The 24,674-nt window shown below is 43.5% G+C and overlaps 1 protein-coding gene across 4 annotated transcripts in view; it reads right to left on the reverse strand.

The window, feature by feature from the left end:
- ZNF236 (zinc finger protein 236) overlaps nucleotides 1–24,674 on the reverse strand; it is a 183,580-nt gene that overhangs the window by 125,625 nt on the left and 33,281 nt on the right. For 3 of the 4 annotated variants that reach the window (XM_073678925.1, XM_073678923.1, XM_073678926.1), the window contains exons 9-13: nucleotides 14,784–14,990; nucleotides 12,026–12,239; nucleotides 10,589–10,867; nucleotides 7,886–8,089; nucleotides 593–737 (exon numbers count right to left, since the gene is read on the reverse strand). In XM_073678925.1, coding sequence (XP_073535026.1) covers nucleotides 593–737; nucleotides 7,886–8,089; nucleotides 10,589–10,867; nucleotides 12,026–12,239; nucleotides 14,784–14,990 — 1,049 coding nt within the window. The remainder of the gene's footprint in view (nucleotides 1–592; nucleotides 738–7,885; nucleotides 8,090–10,588; nucleotides 10,868–12,025; nucleotides 12,240–14,783; nucleotides 14,991–24,674) is intronic. The other variant, XM_073678924.1, reaches the window with a different exon arrangement.

Consider the following 24,674-nt stretch of genomic DNA (forward strand, 5'->3'; position numbering starts at 1 on the left):
GTATGGTGAGTGCAGCAAAATTTGTTATTGTTATAATTAAAAGGGCTTGTACCCTTTTAGAGAATGTTCTGGCAGAAAATTATCTGAAAGGAGAAAACTCCTTCAAATTATGTAAGTGTGTCACACGTATTTTTAAAAAATTTGGGCAGTTTTTTTTTTGTATCATAAAATGTTATTGCTCTTGAAAAAAGGAAAGAAAGAAACGGAAAGTGCAAAAATGAAAAATCACCTGCTCGTTAAGGGCTTAAACAACTTATTTTGGGATTATAGCTTCCCTTTACGCATTTAATTTTTACAGTGACAGCTTTCATTTTGTCTGCTCTTTTTTTTTTTTTATAATAATTTATGGCCTGTTTAGCTACACATTTTATAAATCTAGCAATGAAAAATGTTTATTCTCTCGCTTCACCAATTGAAAGTAAACAAAAAAAACCTCATTGTTGCATGTATTTTTTCACATAGTTGATGTTCATATACACAAACCATAGTGATCGCAGCGTACTTCTGCCGTTTTACAACAAAGGGCCTTAATGAATATATTTACATTGTTGATGAAAGCGGTCATCTTTCTGTAAGTGTCGTTTCTTATTACCTGATATGCTGTTTCAGGTGACAGGACTTCTTATATGCTCGATGACAGTAGTAACATTTGTAGGGTCGATCAGCTTCATGAGTATAGCTATTAATAAAGTAACTCTGGAAAAACTGACTGTTCCGTGAAATGGGCTGGATAAGGCCTATATGAGTGAGAGAAAAAAATAAAGGATAAAGATAGAGACAAAGAAAAGATAGAGTACATAGATGGATAGAGTACATTGATAGATAAATATATAGATAGATATACAGATAAATAGATAGAGCGATAGAGATACAGTGGTGTGAGAAAGTGTTTACCCCCTTCCTTGTTTCTTATTCTTTTGCATGTTTGTCACACTTAAATGTTTCAGAACACAAAACAAATTTAAATATTAGACAAAATAACAAAAAACACAAAATGTAGTTTTTAAATTAAGATCTTTATTATTAAAGAAAAAAGAAATCCAAACCTACAGGGTTCTGTGTGAAAAAGTGATTCCCACTCCCCCACCCCTTAAAACACAAATTAACTGTGGCTTATCACATCTTTAGGAAGCAGAGTTCAATTTCCCTAGCCACACACAGGTCTGATTACTGCCACACCTGTTCTCAATCAAGAAATCACTTAAATAGGACCTGCCTGACAAAGTGAATAAGACCAAAAGGTCCTCAAAAGCTAGACATGGTGCGATCTAAAGAAATTCAGGAACAAATGAGAGACAAAGTAATTGAGATCTCAATCAGCCTGGAAAAGGTTATAAAGCCATTTCTAAAGCTTTGGGCCTCCAGCGAACCACAGTGAGCCATTATCCACAAATGGTGAAAACATGGAACAGTGGTGAACCTTCCCAGGAGTGGCCGGCAGACCAAAATTACCTCAAGAGCTCAGCAACGACTCATTCAAGAGGTCACAAAAGACTCCACAACAACATCCAAACACCTTCAGGCTTCACTTGCCTCAGTTAAGGTCAGTGTTCATGACTCCACCGTAAGAAAGACACGGCAAAAATGGCTTGCTTGGCAGAGTTCCAAGATGAAAACCACTGCTGAGCGAAAAAAAAACAAAGGCTTGTCTCAGTTTTGCCAGAAAACATCTTGATGATCGCCAAGACTTTTGGGAAAACACTCTGTGGACTGATGAGACAAAAGTTGAACTTTTTGGAAGGTGTATGTCCCATTACATCTGGCGTATAAGTAACACAGCATTCCAAAAACGGATCATCATACCAACAGTAAAATATGGTGATGGTAGTGTGATGGTCTGGGTCAGTTTTGTTCCTTCAGGACCTGGAACACTTGCTATGGTAAATGGAACCCTGAATTCTGCTGTCTTCTAAAAAATCCTGAAGGAGAATGTCCAGCCATCTGTTAGTGACCTCAAGCTGAAGCGCACTTGGGTTACACAGCAGGACAATGATCCAAAACACACCAGCAAGTCCACCTCTGAATGGCTCAAGAAAAACAAAATTAAGACTTTGGAGTGGCCTAGTCAAAGTCCTGACCTTAGTCCGATTGAGATGTTGTGGCATGACCTTAAAAAGTCGATTCACCTATAGGTTTGGATTTTTTTTTCCCCTCAATAAAGACCTTCATTTAAAAACTGCATTTTGCGTTTACTTGTGTTATCTTTGTCTAATATTTACATATGTTTTGTGATCGGAAACATTTAAGTGTGACAAACAGAATAAGAAATCAGGAAGGGGGCAAATACTTTTTCACATCACTGTAGAGTACATAGATAGGATCCTTTTTATCACCTAAGATATTGCTAATTTCTTACAGTATAACGTTTATTGTTCAATAGTCACAAAACTGTAACTACTGTATAAACGGGTTCCCTGACTCTTCCAAAATAATTTTACAATCATCAATGTTTTCACAAAAAAATTGACAATTTGTAGAGTCATTAAATGCTGTTAATCAGTGAGGGCTCAGGATCACAGAAATCGCCAATGTGATCTTCTCACATGTATACAAAACACACTGTACTACAATAATATACATAGAAATCCAGTAGTAGATGGCCCAGAAATTCTGCCGAGTGAGTATGCACTTTCAAGACAGTCATAAAACTTTCACAAGGTCATTACTAGGTCAGCCACTTGCAACATGTAGATGGAGTGGGAGAGTTCAGATCAGTCACACATTGAATGTGCTATGATAAACCATATAGAATTGGTGTTATGCAACAATAAAAGCTGCAAAATATATATACACATCCCAGGCAGTTCCTCTCTTAGGAAGAGCTCACACATCTGGCTCTGTCCTGCCACGTATGACAGCTAGAATATTGCAGTATGCAAAGCTACTCTTGCTGCCAAGTTGGTAGAGACCACAACAGGTCCCTAACAAACCTTGTTGGCAGTCAAAGAAGTCCATTGGGCGTTGTTAGGATCCACTGTATGAAAGTCACACGGGGGGGCTCTGTTTGAAGATCTAAAAACCTGGATCTGGGCGGAACCTAGTGGGACCAATGACGTTAATGAGGCCGATGGAGTCACTGTTCTCTATCTGGCCTCCATTTCAGCAGTGTCTGCCTTCTTGAAGCCGGCACAAAGCCATGGACAGAGGTCAGACCGAGCACAAAGTGACATCAAAATGACCCGGTAATATGATTTTCCAAGTCAGTTTGTTTTTTTATTAAAAACATGAAAAAGAAAAATCAGAATTTGTAAAAAAATAAATAAGTAAATAAATGGAATAAAAAAAATTTTGGTTCAGTATCTAAATTTGTTTTTTTGTGTGGCAAACTGAAGTTTTTATTGATACCATTTTTCAAATGCATACAATGTTTTGATCACTTTTTATTGTTTTGGGTGGATGATCTGACCTTTAAAAAAGATAAAAAATAAAACACCTCTGGCTTTTTTTTTTTTTTAAGGATTTTAAATTTTATATGAACATAAATCGGACTTTTGCAGATGCGTCGATACTACATAGTCTATTTTTTATTATATTTATTTTTAAAGGGGGGAGGGGTTGAGATTTACTTTTAGCATCCATACTTTATTGCTTTTTTTTAGTCCCTTTATAGGACTTGAACCTGCAATCCACTGATCAGGACTGCATTATTTAGAACAAATGAAGTACACAGCTGCAGTATACAGCTAAAATCATTGCAGTATATAGCTGAAATCATGACCTTCCTTGAAGGCCAGTCAGAGGCCGAAGTCTGGGATTACATGCCTTAAATGCTGCTGTTAGCGATTGACAGAGGCATTTAAGGAGTTAGCAGCAGCACGAGTCCAGCTGAAAATGATTCACAAGTCCAAGTGAATTTATTATCCACCGACCAAGCCTGACTTACAGCTATAGCTTTTTCTAAATAGTCTGAGAATCCAGTAGCAAGAGGGACACTGAGGAGCTGTCAATCAGGATTTTTCAAAGTAAATACACCAGCCTCATCAGATCTACGAAATGTATTTAATTATTATGTTTGTAGCATGTATTGTAAAATCTGGTGACAGATTGGCTTTAAAGATGGAGAAATTAACTTGGAAGGCTGTAGTCACATGTACATGTCTGATGATTTTTTTTGGGAAAAAAAAAACCCAGCAGAACACATAAGTGAATACTGTCCAACACTACTATCAGGTCAGAAAGCATTTAGATGAACATCAACTTACTGAACTATAACTTAGTTCATAATAACGGGGGAGATGTAGCATAAAAGGAACACTCCAGGCAAAGCAGATGCACATTTTTTTTTTCCCTACTGCAGGCGCTAATTGAAAGAACCATAAATAGATTAGTCATGTATATGTGTATTAGCATGGTGTGCTCCTATAAGGGGAACCAGTCATCTTGAAAATGGTATGTGATCTGCAAGCAGGATGTTCTAGAGCAGGAGGAGCGGGTCAGATTTATGTGCTTTTTGTGGGAAAAGTTTCAGTAAAACTTGTATTTCATTTATTAAAGTCCCTAGAATTGTATGAATAGGAGTCCAGTGGGTGGTGCCGCCCAGTGATTGACAGCTATCTCTCATATGCATACACATACACCAGAGACTTCAATGAATAAAATACAGGCTATACTGAATCTTTTCCAACCAACAGGTATATCATTCTGCTCAGCTTCTGGAGGACTATATGGGGCCCATTATTCTGTATGGAGGACTATGTGGGGCCCATTATTCTGTATGGAGGACTATGTGGGGCCCATTATTCTGTATGGGGGACTATGTGGGGCCCATTATTCTGTATGGAGGACTATGTGGGGCCCATTATTCTGGATGGAGGACTATGTGGGGCCCATTATTCTGTATGGAGGACTATGTGGGGCCCATTATTCTGTATGGAGGACTATGAGGGGCCCATTATTCTGTATGGAGGACTATGAGGGGCCCATTATTCTGTATGGAGGACTATGAGGGGCCCATTATTCTGTATGGAGGACTATGAGGGGCCCATTATTCTGTATGGAGGACTATGAGGGGCCCATTATTCTGTATGGAGGATTATGAGGGGCCCATTATTCTGTATGGAGGACTATGTGGGGCCCATTATTCTGTATGGAGGACTATGTGGGGCCCATTATTCTGTATGGAGAACTATGTGGGGCCCATTATTTTGTATGGAGGACTTTGTGGGGCCCATTGTGCTGTATGGAGGACTTTGTGGGGCCCATTGTGCTGTATGGAGGACTTTGTGGGGCCCATTGTGCTGTATGGAGGACTTTGTGGGGCCCATTGTGCTGTATGGAGGACTTTGTGGGGCCCATTGTGCTGTATGGAGGACTTTGTGGGGCCCATTGTGCTGTATGGAGGACTTTGTGGGGCCCATTGTGCTGTATGGAGGACTTTGTGGGGCCCATTGTGCTGTATGGAGGACTTTGTGGGGCCCATTGTGCTGTATGGAGGACTTTGTGGGGCCCATTGTGCTGTATGGAGGACTTTGTGGGGCCCATTGTGCTGTATGGAGGACTTTGTGGGGCCCATTGTGCAGTATAGAGGACTTTGTGGGGCCCATTGTGCAGTATAGAGGACTTTGTGGGGCCCATTGTGCAGTATAGAGGACTTTGTGGGGCCCATTGTGCTGTATGGAGGACTTTGTGGGGCCCATTGTGCTGTATGGAGGACTTTGTGGGGCCCATTGTGCAGTATGGAGGACTTTGTGGGGCCCATTGTGCAGTATGGAGGACTTTGTGGGGCCCATTGTGCAGTATGGAGGACTTTGTGGGGCCCATTGTGCAGTATGGAGGACTTTGTGGGGCCCATTGTGCAGTATGGAGGACTTTGTGGGGCCCATTGTGCAGTATGGAGGACTTTGTGGGGCCCATTGTGCAGTATGGAGGACTTTGTGGGGCCCATTGTGCAGTATGGAGGACTTTGTGGGGCCCATTGTGCAGTATGGAGGACTTTGTGGGGCCCATTGTGCAGTATGGAGGACTTTGTGGGGCCCATTGTGCAGTATGGAGGACTATGTGGGGCCCATTATTCTGTATGGAGAACTATGTGGGGCCCATTATGCTGTATGGAGGACTATGTGGGGCCCATTATGCTGTATGGAGGACTATGTGGGGCCCATTATGCTGTATGGAGGACTATGTGGGGCCCATTATGCTGTATGGAGGACTATGTGGGGCCCATTATGCTGTATGGAGGACTATGTGGGGCCCATTATGCTGTATGGAGGACTATGTGGGGCCCATTATTCTGTATGGAGGACTATGAGGGGCCCATTATTCTGTATGGAGGACTATGAGGGGCCCATTATTCTGTATGGAGAACTATGAGGGGCCCATTATTCTGTATGGAGGACTATGTGGGGCCCATTATTCTGTATGGAGGACTATGAGGGGCCCATTATTCTGTATGGAGGACTATGTGGGGCCCATTATTCTGTATGGAGGACTATGTGGGGCCCATTATTCTGTATGGAGAACTATGAGGGGCCCATTATTTTGTATGGAGGACTATGCGGGGCCCATTGTGCTGTATGGAGGACTTTGTGGGGCCCATTGTGCTGTATGGAGGACTTTGTGGGGCCCATTGTGCTGTATGGAGGACTTTGTGGGGCCCATTGTGCTGTATGGAGGACTTTGTGGGGCCCATTGTGCTGTATGGAGGACTTTGTGGGGCCCATTGTGCTGTATGGAGGACTTTGTGGGGCCCATTGTGCAGTATGGAGGACTTTGTGGGGCCCATTGTGCAGTATGGAGGACTTTGTGGGGCCCATTGTGCAGTATGGAGGACTATGTGGGGCCCATTGTGCAGTATGGAGGACTATGTGGGGCCCATTATTCTGTATGGAGAACTATGTGGGGCCCATTATTCTGTATGGAGAACTATGTGGGGCCCATTATTCTGTATGGAGGACTTTGTGGGACCCATTATTCTGTATGGAGGACTATGTGGGGCCCATTATTCTGTATGGAGAACTATGAGGGGCCCATTATTCTGTATGGAGGACTATGAGGGGCCCATTATTTTGTATGGAGGACTATGCGGGGCCCATTGTGCTGTATGGAGGACTTTGTGGGGCCCATTGTGCTGTATGGAGGACTTTGTGGGGCCCATTGTGCTGTATGGAGGACTTTGTGGGGCCCATTGTGCTGTATGGAGGACTTTGTGGGGCCCATTGTGCTGTATGGAGGACTTTGTGGGGCCCATTGTGCTGTATGGAGGACTTTGTGGGGCCCATTGTGCTGTATGGAGGACTTTGTGGGGCCCATTGTGCTGTATAGAGGACTTTGTGGGGCCCATTGTGCAGTATAGAGGACTTTGTGGGGCCCATTGTGCAGTATGGAGGACTTTGTGGGGCCCATTGTGCTGTATGGAGGACTTTGTGGGGCCCATTGTGCAGTATAGAGGACTTTGTGGGGCCCATTGTGCAGTATGGAGGACTTTGTGGGGCCCATTGTGCAGTATGGAGGACTTTGTGGGGCCCATTGTGCAGTATGGAGGACTTTGTGGGGCCCATTGTGCAGTATGGAGGTCTATGTGGGGCCCATTATTCTGTACGGATGACTATGTGGGGCCCATTATTCTGTATGGAGAACTATGTGGGGCCCATTATTCTGTATGGAGAACTATGTGGGGCCCATTATTCTGTATGGAGGACTTTGTGGGACCCATTGTGCTGTATGGAGGACTTTGTGGGGCCCATTGTGCTGTATACTGGTTGGCCTGCGACATCACTGATATAGGAACTACAACATATGTTAATATACGCATGGTCATTGACCTATTACACATACGCTATCATTCTTCTCTCCGTCTGTAAACTCATAAATAGTGCCATCACCTGGAAGAACATTCGGTAACATTAAGGCAAGAAAGTTTGTGACTAGTAAGTAAACCTCACGTTACCGAGATCGGTGATGAGAATCGGCTCCTGTAATGGGATCTCTGACACCGGGACGTTGGTCTTCCCAGGGCGTACTTTGCTGGGTTTCCGCTGTTGTCGCAATTTTCTCAACTCACATTGTTTAAAATGTGAAGCAATATGTGTCTTCCTGTGGCCTGAAGTGCGAAACTTCTTGTCACAATGGGGACAGGCAAATGGTCTGACACCTAATGTTTAGTAGAGAATAAGGATAGAAGGGGATAAAAATGAAGTAAACAATTGTACAGGTATAACATATATTATAAATGTGATCTTTAATACAAAACAGATATCATCCGGCGGTCAGTGATCATTATAATTAACCATGAAGGAGCCAAAACAAAGTAGTAAGATCATCACAAGGTTTAGGAGCTGTAAAGAGAAGCTTTTATTTTTATTTTAGGCCACATTCACACGTTCAGTATTTTGGCTCAGTATTTGTAAGTCAAAATTAGGACTGGAACAATCAGAGGAAAAGTACAATAGAAACACATCACCACTTCTGTATTTATCACCCACTCCTGGTTTTGGCTTACAGATACTGATGTAAAATACTGACCGAGTACTGAACATGTGAATGTGGCCTGATACTGAGAACCTCCTCCAACAAATCGAACCATCCCAATGGGGCAACTCTCTTTTATGAGCTCTGCATGTGTGCCACACAATGCTATAGATCATTTTAGTGCAATTTCTTGTATTTCTTGTCCCCTCAACTCAGGTTTCCCAATGTTGTTTTTTTTACCGTGGCCTTAGCAATCAAAACATAGTCATGCCTGATCCTCACCATGGGTTGTCGTCCATACTAAAGTCTTTAAAAATGCCCCCAGTTCACATTGGATTTATATTGTGTCGAAAGAGCCCAGAAGAATAGAGTTGAGTAAAACGATTCGCGTTGCCCTAGTCCAGCATCCAATTCGATCCTCCATCGCACCCGGAATAGGGCAGTCTTCACTTCTACCGCCGGCATCATTGACAAAACTTGCACTTGACATGAAGTTACATGTGGTCTAATGACTAGTCCCCAAACGACGTAATGGGACCTAGTAAGGGCAGGAATTTCCAAGGATGCCATGCCCAGACGTGGAGACTGCACCCTCGACTTGGCATCCACGTTGGGATGGATTGAATGTTGGACCAGGGCAACGTGAAGCTTTTTGCTCAACTCTACAGAAGAACATTACAATATGCACAAAAGGAGTTATTTGTGGTCCTCAACCAAAGATTGTTGCATCACAAGAAAGGACAGTTTAGCATATAACTTTGTGCAAATTGACGCAACTTATGTTTTTTTTTTTTTTTTTAACAATGACAATAATTCAATATAAAAAAACATACAGATCACTCAATGAAGACTAGCAAAATGAGCCACATCGAGTAAAAAGGTTGAAGCAAAGGACATCTACCAATTACAGCCATTCATATATGGTTATATACATGACACCTTAATATAAGGGTATATTGAGAGATAGGAGCTATTTTACTTTCATAGCATGCGTCTGTCAGACTGATAGCATAGTGTTAAGGCAAATCAAATTATGTATTTTTCTCTATAACCACTGGCATTATAATTCCATCAATCCTGATCTTTGTGGCCGGGAGCAAGATTTTAAGAGCTCCACGACAATTTGTAGTAGTCATTTTCATCTTCATCATTATATCATATGCATTCATCCATCTTTTTTATGCTTACTGGAATTTTGTTACAAAAGGTGTATGCGCTCATGAAAGTCAAGCTCATCCAAAGCGATCTGATGTCATTGACAGAGATAAAGCGGTAGCTGATGGCAGCACTTTTCTGATGGAACAACAGTTTAGAACTTTTCAGGTCTGACGGCCACATTACCAGATTATACTGATCATTTTAATGCATATTCTAAAATAACCGCACATATAGGTTCAGAGTCATTGTGGTGCGCAGGACTTACCCAAAGAAGTGCACCCCATCCATCTAAAACCAAGTGAGAGATAGTATAACTGCATTGTTCCGTATGTAGCCGACTCATGGCTGTGAGCTCTTATCTGCACCCTTTATTTCTAGCCTATATTATGGTGGCAGCATTTACTGCTCTGAGCTGCTCGGATCAACAGTTAATCCTTAAAGGGTCCAAGCTCTGCCCCCTGATCACAGAGATTAAATTATAATTTTGTCTGATTAGTTAGTCAGCATATCAATTACCTGTAAAAGGCATTGAAGAGGACCATTCTCTAGATTAAAAGGTGGCTAGTTTTTTTCTCAAATTATTTTATTCCTGCTTCTCCCTTGAGTATTCCGCTTTTTACTTTCTTTTTTTTTTTTTTTAAATCAGCCTTATGGTTCCCGAGTTATCGGCTTTTTTTATTTGCTGCTAATTTTTATAATCTTTACCAAGGGGGCGTTGCAGAGCAGCCTAAAGATATGCCCCCAAGGAATCCTTTTAGCCTCATCTCCTTGCTTAAAAGTGAAAAAAATTACCGCTAAATTAAATGGTCCATATCTCTGGCACCGTAGAACGGATTTTAAAAGTAAGAAAAAAATATATATATACAGCATAATTGGTGAGAATCCCAGAGATCAGACCCCCACTGATCTAGTACTTATCACCTATCTTTAAGATAGGTGATAACTTTTAACCCTTTAAATCAGAAGGTGTGTAAAGGAATCTACAAGTCTTTATAAACCTAGGCAAAAGAATTTGGCAACTTACCAGTATGTAGGCGGATGTGAACCTTTAAACTTCCAGAGGTAGAAAAGCACTTCATGCAGAATTCACATTTAAACGCCTTAATGCCGGTGTGGGTCTTTATGTGAGCAGTGAGGGTGCTCTTCACAGCGAAGGCCCTAAAGCACTGCATACACTTAAATGGCTTCTCGTGAGTGTGGATTCTAATGTGACGGACCAAATCACTGGGCTTCTTAAACTCCTTTTCACAGTAAGTACAGACATGCCATCGGACGCCACTTTCCTCTCGAACTGAACCTGAAACTAATTATTAAAAAAAGATGGTTAGCAATTAATAAAATACAAGAGGAATCAATACACCGGTCACAAGACTCATTTACTAATACAGAGGAGGAATAGGATACAGGAGAAAGAACTAAAAAGTGCCAAAATAGCACCGTTTAGCTTTGCATATTTTTGATGCAATTTTAGGTTTTATATTTATGTCATATATACAGATTTGTCTGCGGATTAAAAAAAAACTAAACAACGTAAACCACTCCAAACGACATTTATATATTTAGCCATAGTCCGTAATCACAGTTTTAATGACAACACAAGAGGGGACTCCAACGGCATAGGAGATAGAAGGGAGAGGCCTAGTACTTCTTCCAATTTGTTACAGTTCTGATTTTGGTTAAAAAAATAAATAAATAACACGTTTCCTGACTTTAAAGATCAGTAAACAGAATCCATCATACAAGCTGCATACTTTATTAGATAGATCACACACACACACAAACCTGAGAGGGCTGGTGTACTTACTATGAAAATCCATGATAGAATGGCCGTATAATTCTTTTGTTAAGAGATAGCAATGAAAAAAAAAGTTCATCACCAGCAATGCTGGATCTAGCGACTTTTATCTTTTATTTTTTAAGAGTATATCTAAAGTAGCTCATAGCAGCCAAACCAGAAAATCATGTGCAGACAGCATGGTTTTGGATTTTTTGCTCCTCATCAGTACAGAGCAGGCTCCCGTTGGCTGAATGAGATGCCTTAGATGCAGATGACACCCAGTTGTCAGTTCATTTATAAATATCCAAGAGGAACAACAGAGGAATGGTACAATGTGGAGTTATGTAAAAAGATGCTCCAGAATTGGAATATTGTAATACCGTAATTAAAAGGAGTTTACCACATTTGGTGACATTTTTTTCTCAAATGCAAGTGTTTGGGTCCAAATAACATTTTTTTGCAATGGGGTTTCATTAAAAATGATGCATTGTTTGTCTTTTACAGACTTTATGCAGCAGCTCATTCAACTGACTGATGGATTATCAGTTGACTCATTCTGCAGCCAGTAATAACCAGTGCAACAGTGAGTTTATCGACTGCAAAACTAAGTTTTAGCCCCAAACACGTCTAAGAAAAAAGAAAAAAAAAGTGTCCCCAGAGGTGAAGAACCCGTCAATGCTTTACCTTGTGCAAAAGTCGATTTCTTCTTAAAGATTCTTTTCTCAGGCTTCTCGACTTTATCCTGATCTTCGGGCTCTAACGCAGGCCCTTGGTCATTACAGTCCATCTGCTGACCTGATATACATTCAATTTCCTGAATGTCTGCCTTTCCTTGGCTGGGATCGCCAGGAAGTGGTGCAACTGGGATCGATGACAGTCCGCTGTTTTCTAAAGCTTGCTAACATGACAGTATCAAAAAGACAAAATTCTGTAGTTAGTCAAATTTCTCATAAAAAAAGAAATTTAAGGAGGTTGTCCACTACTTTTACATTGAAGGCCTATCCTTAGGATAGGTCATCAATGTCTGATCGGCTGGGGTCAGACACTGGGCACCTCCACAGATCAGCTGTTATCGGTGTCGGCGGCTGTGTCCCCGGAAGTACTCACTTGCCGAGCGGCCGCAGGGTTCTATACATCCGCCTCCTATTGATTTGAATAGGAGGTGGATGAGCAGTAATAAGCCTTGGCCACTACCAGAAGACGGAGGAGCTTGGCAAGTGAGTACTTCCTGCCAGCGGCCACAGATAACAGCTGATAGGCGGGGGTGCTGGACCGATCAGACATGGATGATTTATCCTAAGGAGAGGCCATCAATGTAAAAGTAGTGGACAACCTCTTTAATTCACAATTATTAAGTTTACAACTGAATTAAAAAATCTTGTGATCAATAAAGATCAGTTGACCATGGGTGTTTTATTCATTTATTTTTTAACTGTTCAATGAGTCTGAAAATTTGTATTTTTATTTAGTGAATTAATATTTCGAAATAGGAAATGGTAAGCTATGTAACAAATGATGTACGGTATTCAGATTTTTTTTTTAGGTTGATATTCAAGCAACAACATTAAAGTCGGACTAAACTTTAAGAATTTAATTAAGTTGTCTGTGCTATATTTCAGAGCAGATTGTTGGGGTGCTGGTTCCTGAGACCCTCCATGAAACGATCCCTCAGAACTTCTCAGCTCAGGAGACAGGAGCATACACAATGGTCTTTTATAGAGATCAATGGGCGTCTCAGAACCCGGACTACACTGATCTGCTTAGAATAAAAAGGTCTTGAATACAGAAAAATATCCCAAATGTTTAGTTATTCTTTAAAGGGAAACCGTCAGTCAATTCATGTTGCCCAAACCTCAGGTGAGATTGCAGCCAGGTATGTTTTACTCTGAAACGCTCTGGTGTTCCAGGAAAAACAAAGTGTAAAGATCTGGCCAGAGTCCATAGGCAGAGATGAGACTAGTCCGGTGCCGCCCCTGCACCCCACTAGCTGACTGACAGGTCGCATCCTGGGGCAGCGCTGGACTTTATGAAGAAAAAAAATGCTACATGGCAGATAGTTTGCAGTCCTGTGTGACCCTTCATTGAAGTCTATGGACTTTCAGCCAATTAAAGTCTATGGAGGCCAGGTTGCATGTGACTTGCAGCCAATGATTCTTCTGCGTCAAATTTTTGTAATAATTGTGCCAAGGCTGCAGGCATTCACGATCATAACGTAACCTAATTGACAATCATTAGATTCAACAACAGAATCCAACACTGCTTCACACATCTTGATGTGGAGTCCTAGCCTTATAGTTTGCCGATTCATCACCATGCATCTGCTTAGGTCACACTTAATGGGAATCCATCACCAGGTTTTTGCTACCCAATGTGAGAGCAGCATAATGCTGAGAAATGATTCCAGTGATGTGTCACTTACTGGGCTGCTTGCTGTAGTTTTGATAAAATCACAGTTTTATCAGCAGGATATTACCACTAGAAAACTAGTAAACCTCCTGCCATGTAGTCCTTCATATTCATGAGTGCTGTATAAACCTGTTCTCACCACTGACTAGCAGCTTTCTGCCTATGCACTGTACACAGAAAGCTACCAATCAGTAGTGTAGGCGGGGTTATAGAGAGCTCAGCATTCAGAGAACTGTAAGATCTGCAGCAGAGAAAACAGGAATTTTATAAAAAAAATACAGCAAGCAGCCAAAAAAACTTGGTGTCAGTTTCCCACAGAAGAGCAATACCCCCGAATAAAGGGGTAATGGTACCCCATCAATAGGTAATGTATAGGATAGGGATGTGTGTAGGATCAATAAAGCTAACTTTTAAATAGTCAATTAAAATGGAGGCTCAGCCTATATAAATCACAAAAGTAATCTATAATAAAAAACATAAATATAACACATATAAGGTGTCCAGACATACCAGTGCAAAGGAGAATATTTTTTTGGTATGGTCTCACCCTTAAAGTAGCCACACTCTGCCGGTTTGCAGGGTGTCTTGTCATCATAGGCCCCTATTTTAGAACCCCCTTATCTAAATAGGACCCCTACTTAGTAGGTGGTCCTATTCAGTGATGGACAGTATTCCCCGTATGGCTGCACTTGCAGAGATAGCTGTCAATCACTAATAGGACCGCCCACTGGACTCATGTGCATACAAACACAAAGAATTAAACAAACTACAATACAAGTTAAGCTGAATCTTTTCCAACAAACAGATATATCATTCTGCTTAGTTTTTCCTTCTCTACACCATGCGGTCTACAGATTGGACTACGTGCCCAACAAAACAGGTTACATTTAACACCAAAGTATCTAAAAAAAAAAAAGAGAGTGTTCAAAATAGTATGGACTCCCCAGAAGATGAAGCCACAATGCAGCCTTGGAAGTCAGGGAACCATTTATTTCTCCAACCATGATGATACACCACTTACAACTTGTCTACTCACTTGTAAAATGTCTCGGTTAATTCCCACTGCAATGTTCAATGGTTGTCCCGATTGTTGACTCTGGTGATTCTCTATGGACACTGGCTCGGCCAATTCCAAAATTTGCTCAATAACATCGGTCACAACAGTCTGTTGTCCTTGCTGGCCAGCAGATGAGATGCCTTCTGTGTCTGTCTGAGCTGGTAAAGGGCGAAATACTACTGCCTGCTGGTAAAAACATAAGTAATTAAAGCCAACTTTTGGTTTATCAGAATGAGACGAAAATATAAAAACATGGACATACACAACAAGCTACCATAAAAGCCTTGTCAATTATTCTGCTGCTGTAAAAATGAATAGTAAAACCTACAGAAAAGGGTATAATAAGTGGTCAAATTAAAACTTAAAAAGGCCCTCATGAATAAGCCTGGCAAATTAATTCATTCTCTCGGCTCACCCGCTATGGCCATTTCCTTCCTATATTAGTTTCATTTGATCTCCACGTGACTTTTGGCCTTTCAAAACACATTTAATCCTTTTTTGCAAGGCTGTGCGCACCAACTGCTCAAGAAAGGAGCAATTTACTTCTGATTTATGAGACTAGATGGGATTACAAATTCGAAACAAAAATGGGATTGTCCCAAAAATTAGTTTACCATTCAGAATCTTAGGACAATTGTAATTGAAATGCAAGTTCCAGCTGCTAATACCCCATTGATCGGCAGAACTGATGGTTCCTATGAACTTGGACGGTGGCAGCGAATTTTAAATAAAACTACTGATTGTTACAGGAAAAAAAAATAATGCTTTGACTTGTACAATTGGCCAAATCCGATCTACTACGTCATATGAGTACTTTCTGGACAACCCCAAATCTACAAATATGTCTATCATACAAACAATTCCTTAAACAGCAATACCCCAAACTACCTAAAGGAGTTGCTCACTAGATTTACGGAGGTGCTATAGAGAACTTTGGTCCATCTTTTATATGGTTAGCATTTTAAAGACCGGCAATCTGAGAAACAATGGAATTTAGCCCATAGAGGCGGATTATGGGAAACTATTCATATTTGTAGGTTTTTGTTTATTCTCATAATGATAAAATCAGAGGAATTTTGGGGGTTTTCCCGTTTTAAACTTGAGAGGATGGGGCTGCTGTTAAAGGGTTATGGTCACAATCATAAATGGATCAAGTTGCAAAGTGCTTGTAAAAAAACAAAGAACTTTACAATTTACTTGTATTAAACCTTTTGCGGTCAAGGTTTCTTTTCTTTTTACATTTTACACCTCTGGGAGCCAGGACGATTTTTACACTTTTAGCATCTACAACTAAAACCTAAATTACTAAATAAAAAAATTGATCTTAAACCCACAAATTGATTCAGTTCTCAAGTACTTTTGGGGCTTTAAATATTAACCCTCCACCCTCAAACACAGACCATTTCAAAAAGTGCACTTTTTATAGTATTCAAATTAAGATTGCTAACCCTTCACACGTTCTAATGCAAACTGGAATGAATAAATGAATAATTCCATTTTTTCCATTAAATTGTAGTTTTAGCCTCAAATTGTTCATTTTCAAAAGCAGTAATGGGAAAATACTGTAATGTTATTTCTCCTGAGTTTGGAAATTTCCTCTATAAGGTCATACACTACTGTTTTGGGGCACGGCTCAGAAGAGAAGGATCACCACTTGGAACTCATATTTTAGGGCTCAGTTAGACAGCCTTATAACACGGACGATGATCGCATCGCAATGCCCGGACTGGCCGGTGGCTCTCCTGACCCGAGCGTGACAGCTACATAGAAATATGTACATGGTGTCACGCTCAGGTCAGGAGAGACGCCGGCCAGTCCGGGCATTGCAATGCGATCATCGTCCGTGTTATATGGCTGTCCGACTGCGCCCTTACTGTAATGGTTCCCTGTCCTCATACTGCATTTGCATTTCAGCAGACTCCATCTCAGCTACAGCAGCAATCTTGGGATTGTTTTAAATCGAGGCTGTAGTTGCGACCCATCCTGAGAGATCATGGATTAAAGTGATAGTTAAGTATGAGATCTGCAGACACACATGCAGCTCTCATTTTAACCCTGGATATCTGTCTTTAACATGAATATGAGAATCCCAGCTTTAAAATGAGCCCGGCTGCTATAGCTGCAATTGGAAAACCATGATGTATTGTACTATGCAAAAGCTTTAGGCTGGTGTGGATACAGATGCTGAAAAGTAAGAATGCTTTCAAAAATAAGTGTTAATAGTTCATTTATTTCACTTAAAATGTAAAGTAAATGAACAATAAAAATCTAAATTACGTCAATATTTGATGTGACCACCTTTTGCCTTCAAAACAGCATCAAAGCATCAATTCTTCTAGGTACACTTGCATACTGTCTTAGAAGGAATTCGGCAAATAGCAAACAACTTGGAGACCGAACTACAGATCTTCTGTGGATATAGGCTTGTGTAAATCCTTCTGTTTCTTCATATAATCCCAGATAGACTTCATGATGTTGAGATCCGGGCTCTATGGTGGCCATATCATCACTTCCAAGGCTTCTTGTTTTTCAGATTGCCTTTAAAAACTATCTGTCACCTGCTTTTTGCCACCTAATCGGACATCAGCCTAATGTAGAGACAGAGGCCCTGATTCCAGGGATGTGTCACTTACTGGGCTGCTTAGTGCAGTTTTAAAAAAACAATACTGTATCATCAGCAGCAGATTGTCATTAGAGGTCTAGTAAACCTGCTGTCCTCTATATTCATGAGCTCAGTATAACCCATAATCCACCACTGATTGACAGCTTTCTGCCCATGTGCAGTGTACACAGAAAGTTGCCACTGTAGCGGGGCAAAAACCTGTCAGTGGTGTGGGTGGGTTTATATAGAGCTCAGCATTCAAATAACTGTGTGATCAGCAACAGAAAAAATATGGATTTTACCAAAATATCAGCAAGCGTCACACAGAGTGACTGCAGACTTATCGGTTTTGACCTGACAACCCCTTTAAGGATCTCGCATGTCTGATTTCAGACTGCCGATCCTTTTGCTCTCCTTGAGATAAGCTGCCACCGGAGAAGTCTGGCAGTGGGTCTCTCATAGAGAACACAGGAGCAGTTGGGAGAGCGAGCGCTCCTGTGTATGGGAGAGATGGGCATGATAGCTGATGGCCGAATGATAGCTGTTGGTCAAATGACAATTCGGCCTATCAAATTTGAATGGGGGGAGCCTTAGCAGGGCATCGGTAAATAAACCTCTTGTTCCTCCTTTGAAGAGGCTATCCCATTATTGTTAGCATTACATGCTGCGGTGGCACATTGGTGCTAAATAGGCCCACTGCATATTATATCACAGAGAGGCAATTATTCTAGTCTCATAATCTCTCCTCACTATCCATGACTAGAATAAAAGAGTGAAATAAACATAGAATTTAGCTGAGTAGAATATCAAAAAGTGGACCTCAGCTAAAGGCCCCGTCACACTTAGCGACGCTGCAACGATCCCGACAACGATACGACCTGTCAGGGATCGTTGCTGCATCGCTATGTGGTCGCTGGTGAGCTGTCAAACAGGCAGGCTCACCAACGATCAGGGGAGCAGCGACATCGTGGAAAGAATCTTTCCACGATGTCCTGCTCCTGGTTACCAGCCTGCTGAAGCGGGAGCAGGCTGGTAACCATGATAAACATTGGGTTACTAGGGGAACACGTGCACCTAGTAACCCGTTGTTTATCATGGTTACCACTCTGCTACGGTGAGCGGGAGGTTACCGCTCACTTTAGCAGGCTCGCAACCATGATAAACATCAGGTTACTAGGTGTGCGTGTGCCCCTAGTAACCCGATGTTTATCATGGTCACCAGCCTGATTGCTGCTCCCGCTGGTCACACACAGCGATGTGTGCTGACCAGCGGGAGGGCAACGACCAAAAAATGGTCCAGGACACTTTGCAGCGATCAGCGACCTCACAGCAGGGGCCTGATCGCTGCAAAGTGTCACACATAGCGACATCGCTGGTGAGGTCGCTGTTGCGTCACCAAAACCGTGACACAGCAGCGATCTCGCTATGTGAGACGGGGGCTTAAGTCTTTCTTTCACTACAATAGCCATAATTTTTTGGCATATAATATTTAGGTCGTGACTCGCTGTACAGTTATTATTTGAAAAATAAAATACAACACACCTAAGGAAAATTATTTTTAATAAAATGTAACTAATTCTCACTTTTAACTCACATTCTGTAATCTTCCTTCCCCTCCTCCTTTGGCTTGTACTTATTATTCTCTAGGTGGCCACAAAGGGTCCAATTCATCATTATATTTCTCTTTCTTGCCTTGTGGTATTCGTTAATGTTTTTTGTGCCAAAATAAGGGGTAATATTTCTCCTTGTAGAGAGTGACACACCGGCTCTAGCATGCCAAGGTAAGAAGGCCCAGAGGAGCATTGCACAGCGAATAAGCCTCCTTACTTTGGCATGTGTAACATTCCTGGCTGCGAGCTTGCATGGTGCACCACCTCCCACCATGCAAGACCGCAATCTTACCTGTCAGTCCATGCTGCACTCTTTGTTTCAGTTCCTGCTGTGTCCATGTCTCTTGTCTGATTGCTTAGGGCGTCGGCACGGAGTTCTGCTTGTTTCTTATAGCTACCGTGTGGATAGTCCTAATGCGTCCCCAGCCTATTGATATGAGTCACTGGATACTTAACCCCCCTCCACCCAGTAGGAGGTGCCTGAGCAACACTTTCACTCAGTTTGTCTTTTGCAACTGAGGTGCCAGGTCCTGTCCTGACTCTAGTCTGTCCGCCACCCTGGGGGCTGAGTACCCAGGGCCTTTTCCTGTACCTGTGACTTCTGGTCTGTTTCCGCCACCCTGGGGGCTGAGTTCCCAGGCTTGTTCCTGTATCTTGTTCCGGGTTCAGTTCCTGTCTGAACAGTGTCCTAGCCCGTTACTTGTTTCTCTCTATGTCCGTACCTTCCCTTTGCCTGCAGTGTCTGAACCTGCACCTAACTCCAGCCCGTTGTCTCTGTACTTCTGTTTGTGAGTTTTGTGTCCACTCGCTACTTCATTGCAAGTACTTTGTGTGTATCTGGTTCTGCTCGTTCTGTTTCCCTGCCTCTGTATCTAACGCCTGTGCTCCAGCTATCTTCTTGTGTTCTCCAGTCTGTTCCATGTGAACAGAGCCCTGTTCTGTCTACCGCATCTGCGGGTTTTGCTCTGCTTTGCTTGTTCACCGCATCTGCGGGTTTTGCTCTGCTTTGCTTGTTCACCGCATCTGCGGGTTTTGCTCTGCTTTGCTTGTTCACCGCTTCTGCGGGTTTTGCTCTGCTTTGCTTGTTCACCGCTTCTGCGGATTTTGCTCTGCTTTGCTTGTCTACTGCACCTGCGGCTCCGTTCCTGTATCCCAGTCTGTACAGGTCCCTCTCCTGCCTGCGTTTCTACCTGCCAGTACCCGCCTCTCTGTATGTCAGCCGTGCCTGCCTGTGCCCACCTGTCTGCACGCCAGCCGTGCCTGTGAGTGCCCACCTGTCTGCATACCAGCTGTGCCTGTCAATATCCACCTGTCTGCATACCAGCCGTGTTTGCCAGTACCCACCTGTCTACATGCCAGTCTAACCTGCCTGTTCCTGCATTCCCCGGTGTGGGTCCACAGCTGTGAGCGGGGTCTGACCTGGAGTAGCACCTGGTCCCTCTGCTCGGTTCCTCCCTGGTTCAAGGAGTCAACAGCCGCCGTGCGACCTTGGTCGGATCGGGATGATACTTAGTTACGCCCCTCCAGCACTCCTCATTTCATGGTACAGTGGGATCACTAATCACGCTCACGCCAGTCAGTCCAGGCGTGAGAATAACAGTTTGCTCAGGCCATGGTTCCCGTTAAGCCCCACGGCCCTTCGCTCTCAGAGACATTTTGAATACTTGTCTGGCGAATACATGCACCAAGAAAATTTTTTTTTCTCAAGCTGTGGCCCAGGCGATTTACGCACCAGCCCAAATGAATCTATCAGCACTCGTTCCTGCGGATCCACCACGGTACTAAGGGGATCCAAAAGGAAGCCGTGCATTTGTGGAGCAATGCATGCTGAATTTCAAAATCTATGCTCACTATTTTCCTACTGATCGGGTTAAAGTAGCATTCATGATGTCCTACCTAGCGGGTGATACCTTGAAATGGATCACCCCCCTATGGGAAGCATGGGATCCTATCGTCTCTGACCTGCAGGCCTTCCTGGTGGCCTTTCTAATGGTCTTCGATGACCCTAACCCTGAGGCTACTGCTAAAGCTTCCCTTTCCAGTATCCCGGAGCAGCCCCGATGGGTAATGTGTGTAGATTGCCTACCAGTTCTCCAGCCTGAAGAGACTGCTGCCCACACAGAATCCACACAGGATGACAATGCTCCACAGAATACTTTCCTTCCCAACCTCAAGAGACAGTCGAGACGTGCAAGGCGTAGAGGTAAACAGTCACGCCAGGTTCTGTCCTCCCAAAGACCTCCTGATCCCCAGCCTGTAGAGGCGTCTCTCCGCACAGAATCCGTGAGGGATGACTATGTTCTTCAGGCAGAGCAGAGGCCAGAACTCAGTCACAAAAATCGGATTGCAGCCCCGCTGCGGTTGTTTGGGACCCCCTGACGGTCTTTGTCCAGCGAAGGTTGGAGAATCCCAAGACATTAGGCCTGTAGCAGAGGCTGCCCTTGGCGTTAGTGTTTCCTCTCCACAGATGACCATGACTGTCTCCGTGGCAAGTAAAGGCCTCGGATTAACCGGAAGTTTCAGGCTTAAAGCCTTGAAGAGTCGGTGTCTGATTCCCGTCCGTCAACTCCAGAAGCCGGTTTGGGCACGGTCAGCAGAAGGACGAGCCTTACTCAGAAACAGTCAAAATATGTCTGTACAAATTAAGCTCTAGATTGGAGCATTACACATGAAGAAGTTTACATTTCAGGTGCTGTCAAGTTTACCCACAGGTCGTCCAGAGCCGAGAGATCTAGTGCTCGCTCAGGTCTGGAGATCCTGTATGGTGTTTCCTGGGGGACTGCTGAGGTGCAAGAGGTGTCCAGTCCCCATATCTTCAGGACAGTCAGCAGTTTCATCTTCTTCTTCACCAGACCTGCTAGTCGCTGACTCGCTTTGCGCTGAAGTCTCCGAAGGAAGGGAAGCGGAGGCATTGTCCCCACACAGTCTCGACGATTGTACCAATGATCTGGCTTTAGGCACCGCCCCACAGACGTGTCATCTCAGAAACTAGACTGAAGTTGGTCCCTAATCAAGGATCCTCCATCTCTAACAAATCTGGCAATAAGTCCATCAAGGCGGTGGCTACCTCCAAGTCTCTGTACCCTCCAACCAGGCGGAGGACCTCCAGTTGCCTCCTGAATCCTCCGGGGTGCTATCTGATAACAAATCGAAAGAGCCTTTTCTGCACCCTGTACCTGGTCCTTCGCCCACTTCATTCAGTAAGCTTGGCAAAGTGTACGTCAAGGCGGTGGTTACCCCAGAGTCTCTGCACCCCTCCAACCAGGCGGAGGACTTCCAGTTGTCCCGTGAATCCTTTGGGGTACTTCCCGATGATAACAAATGGAAAGACTTTTCTGCACTCTGTACCTGGTACTTCGCCCACTTCATCCAGTAAGCTTAGCAAAGTGACCGTCAAGGCGGTGGTTTCTCCCCCCGAGTCTTTGCACCCCTCCAACCCGGTAGAGGATTTTCAGTTGTCCCGTGAATCCTTTGGGGTGCTACCCGCTATTAATAAGTGGAGAGAGACTTTCCTGTGTCCTGTTTCTGGTACCTCGCCCACTTCATCTGTTGCTGAGGATGGCCAAATGGAAGGAAACATCCTAGTTACCAAGATGAGACCAGCTTTTTTCCCTCTAGTGGACAGAAGAGGAAATCTTCTGGAGAAGGATCGGCCTCCAAATTCTTTGCAGAAAATCCTTGCTGGCTGGAGGAAGAGGGGGCGTAAACGGAGGGGTACTGTAACATTCCTGGCGGCGAGCTTGCATGGTGCACCACCTCCCACCATGCAAGACTGCAATCTTACCTGTCAGTCCATGCTGCACTCTTTGTTTCAGTTCCTGCTGTGTCCATGTCTCTTGTCTGATTGCTTAGGGCATCGGCACGGCTTTCAGCTTGTTTCTTATAGCTACCGTGTGCACAGTCCTAATGCGTCCCCAGCCTATTGCTATGAGTCACTGGATACTTAACCCCCCTCCACCCAGTAGGAGGTGCCTGAGCAACACTTTCACTCAGTTTGTCTTTTGCAACTGAGGTGCCAGGTCCTGTCCTGACTCTAGTCTGTCCGCCACCCTGGGGGCTGAGTACCCAGGGCCTCTTCCTGTAACTGTGACTTCTGGTCTGTTTCCGCCACCCTGGGGGCTGAGTTCCCAGGCTCGTTCCTGTATCTTGTTCCGGGTTCAGTTCCTGTCTGAACAGTGTCCTAGCCCGTTACTTGTTTCTCTCTATGTCCGTACCTTCCCTTTGCCTGCAGTGTCTGAACCTGCACCTAACTCCAGCCCGTTGTCTCTGTACTTCTGTTTGTGAGTTTTGTGTCCACTCGCTACTTCATTGCAAGTACTTTGTGTGTATCTGGTTCTGCTCGTTCTGTTTCCCTGCCTCTGTATCTAACTCCTGTGTTCCAGCTATCTTCTTGTGCTCTCCAGTCTGTTCCATGTGAACAGAGCCCTGTCCTGTCTACAGCATCTGCGGGTTTTGCTCTGCTTTGCTTGTTCACCGCATCTGCGGGTTTTGCTCTGCTTTGCTTGTTCACCGCATCTGCGGGTTTTGCTCCGCTCTGCTTGTCTACCGCACCTGCGGCTCCGTTCCTGTATCCCAGTCTGTACTGGTCCCTATCCTGCCTGCGTTTCTACCTGCCAGTACCCGCCTCTCTGCATGTCAGCCGTGCCTGCCAGTGCCCACCTGTCTGCATACCAGCTGTGCCTGTCAATATCCACCTGTCTGCATACCAGCCGTGTTTGCCAGTACCCACCTGTCTACATGCCAGTTCCTGCATTCCCGGGTGTGGGTCAACAGCTGTGACCGGGGTCTGACCTGGAGTAGCACCTGGTCCCTCTGCTCGGTTCCTCCCTGGTTCACGGAGTCGACTGAGCCCCCGTGCGACCTTGGTCGGATCGGGTTGATACTTAGTTACGCCCCTCCAGGCACTCCTCGGTTCATGGTACAGTGGGATCATTAATCAAGCTCACGCCAGTCAGTCTGGGCGCGAGCGTAACAGCATGCCAGAGCCGGGATGTCACTCTCCACAAGGAGAAACGTTACCCCTTAGACCTCAGTCCAGAGCCTCTCATCTAGCCAAATCAGTTCTCATACTTTGCACTGATGAGGACCAACAGCCCAAAACACCATGCCTGCAAATTAAGATTCTGATTTGGCTTTTATTCTAAGTCATACTGCACGACTCGTTAAAGGGTTGATTGTGACTTTTAGGCTTGCTGCTTCAATTAGGTGGCGCTATAGAGTTCAAGTCCTCTTCATCTTTGAAGAGGCAATTTGCACAAAATAAAAAATTCTCTTTAATTTTTGTCTTTAACCTGTTTTGCGACTTAAGCCGAAAAAGGAGCATGTTCCACTAATAGGTTACAAAGTTTATACAGATGTACCAAAAATAACTCCAGAGAGAAAAATGGACGCAAATATTTCGAGACTTTTTTTTTTTTTTTTTTTTTTTAAAGTTTATTGATGAATCAGCCAAAATATCTGAAAATCCCAATCCTTGCCCACAACAGCGAACATAAAAAATAAAAAAAGCAAACATAAAATAGGCTTATAAAAAGGCACAAATAAAAAGAATAAAAAAGGAGCAAATAAAGTTTATGCAAAAAACAGTAAAAACTTCTCAGAGTATCAGGCTCCAGGCTATACACTGTCCTGTAACTAATGGTTATGTCTTGAATAAAA

Source organism: Phyllobates terribilis, unplaced genomic scaffold (genome assembly GCF_046119375.1).
Source record: "Phyllobates terribilis strain yellow unplaced genomic scaffold, ASM4611937v1 Scaffold_4__5_contigs__length_816908805, whole genome shotgun sequence".
In the NCBI taxonomy this organism is placed as follows: domain Eukaryota; kingdom Metazoa; phylum Chordata; class Amphibia; order Anura; family Dendrobatidae; genus Phyllobates; species Phyllobates terribilis.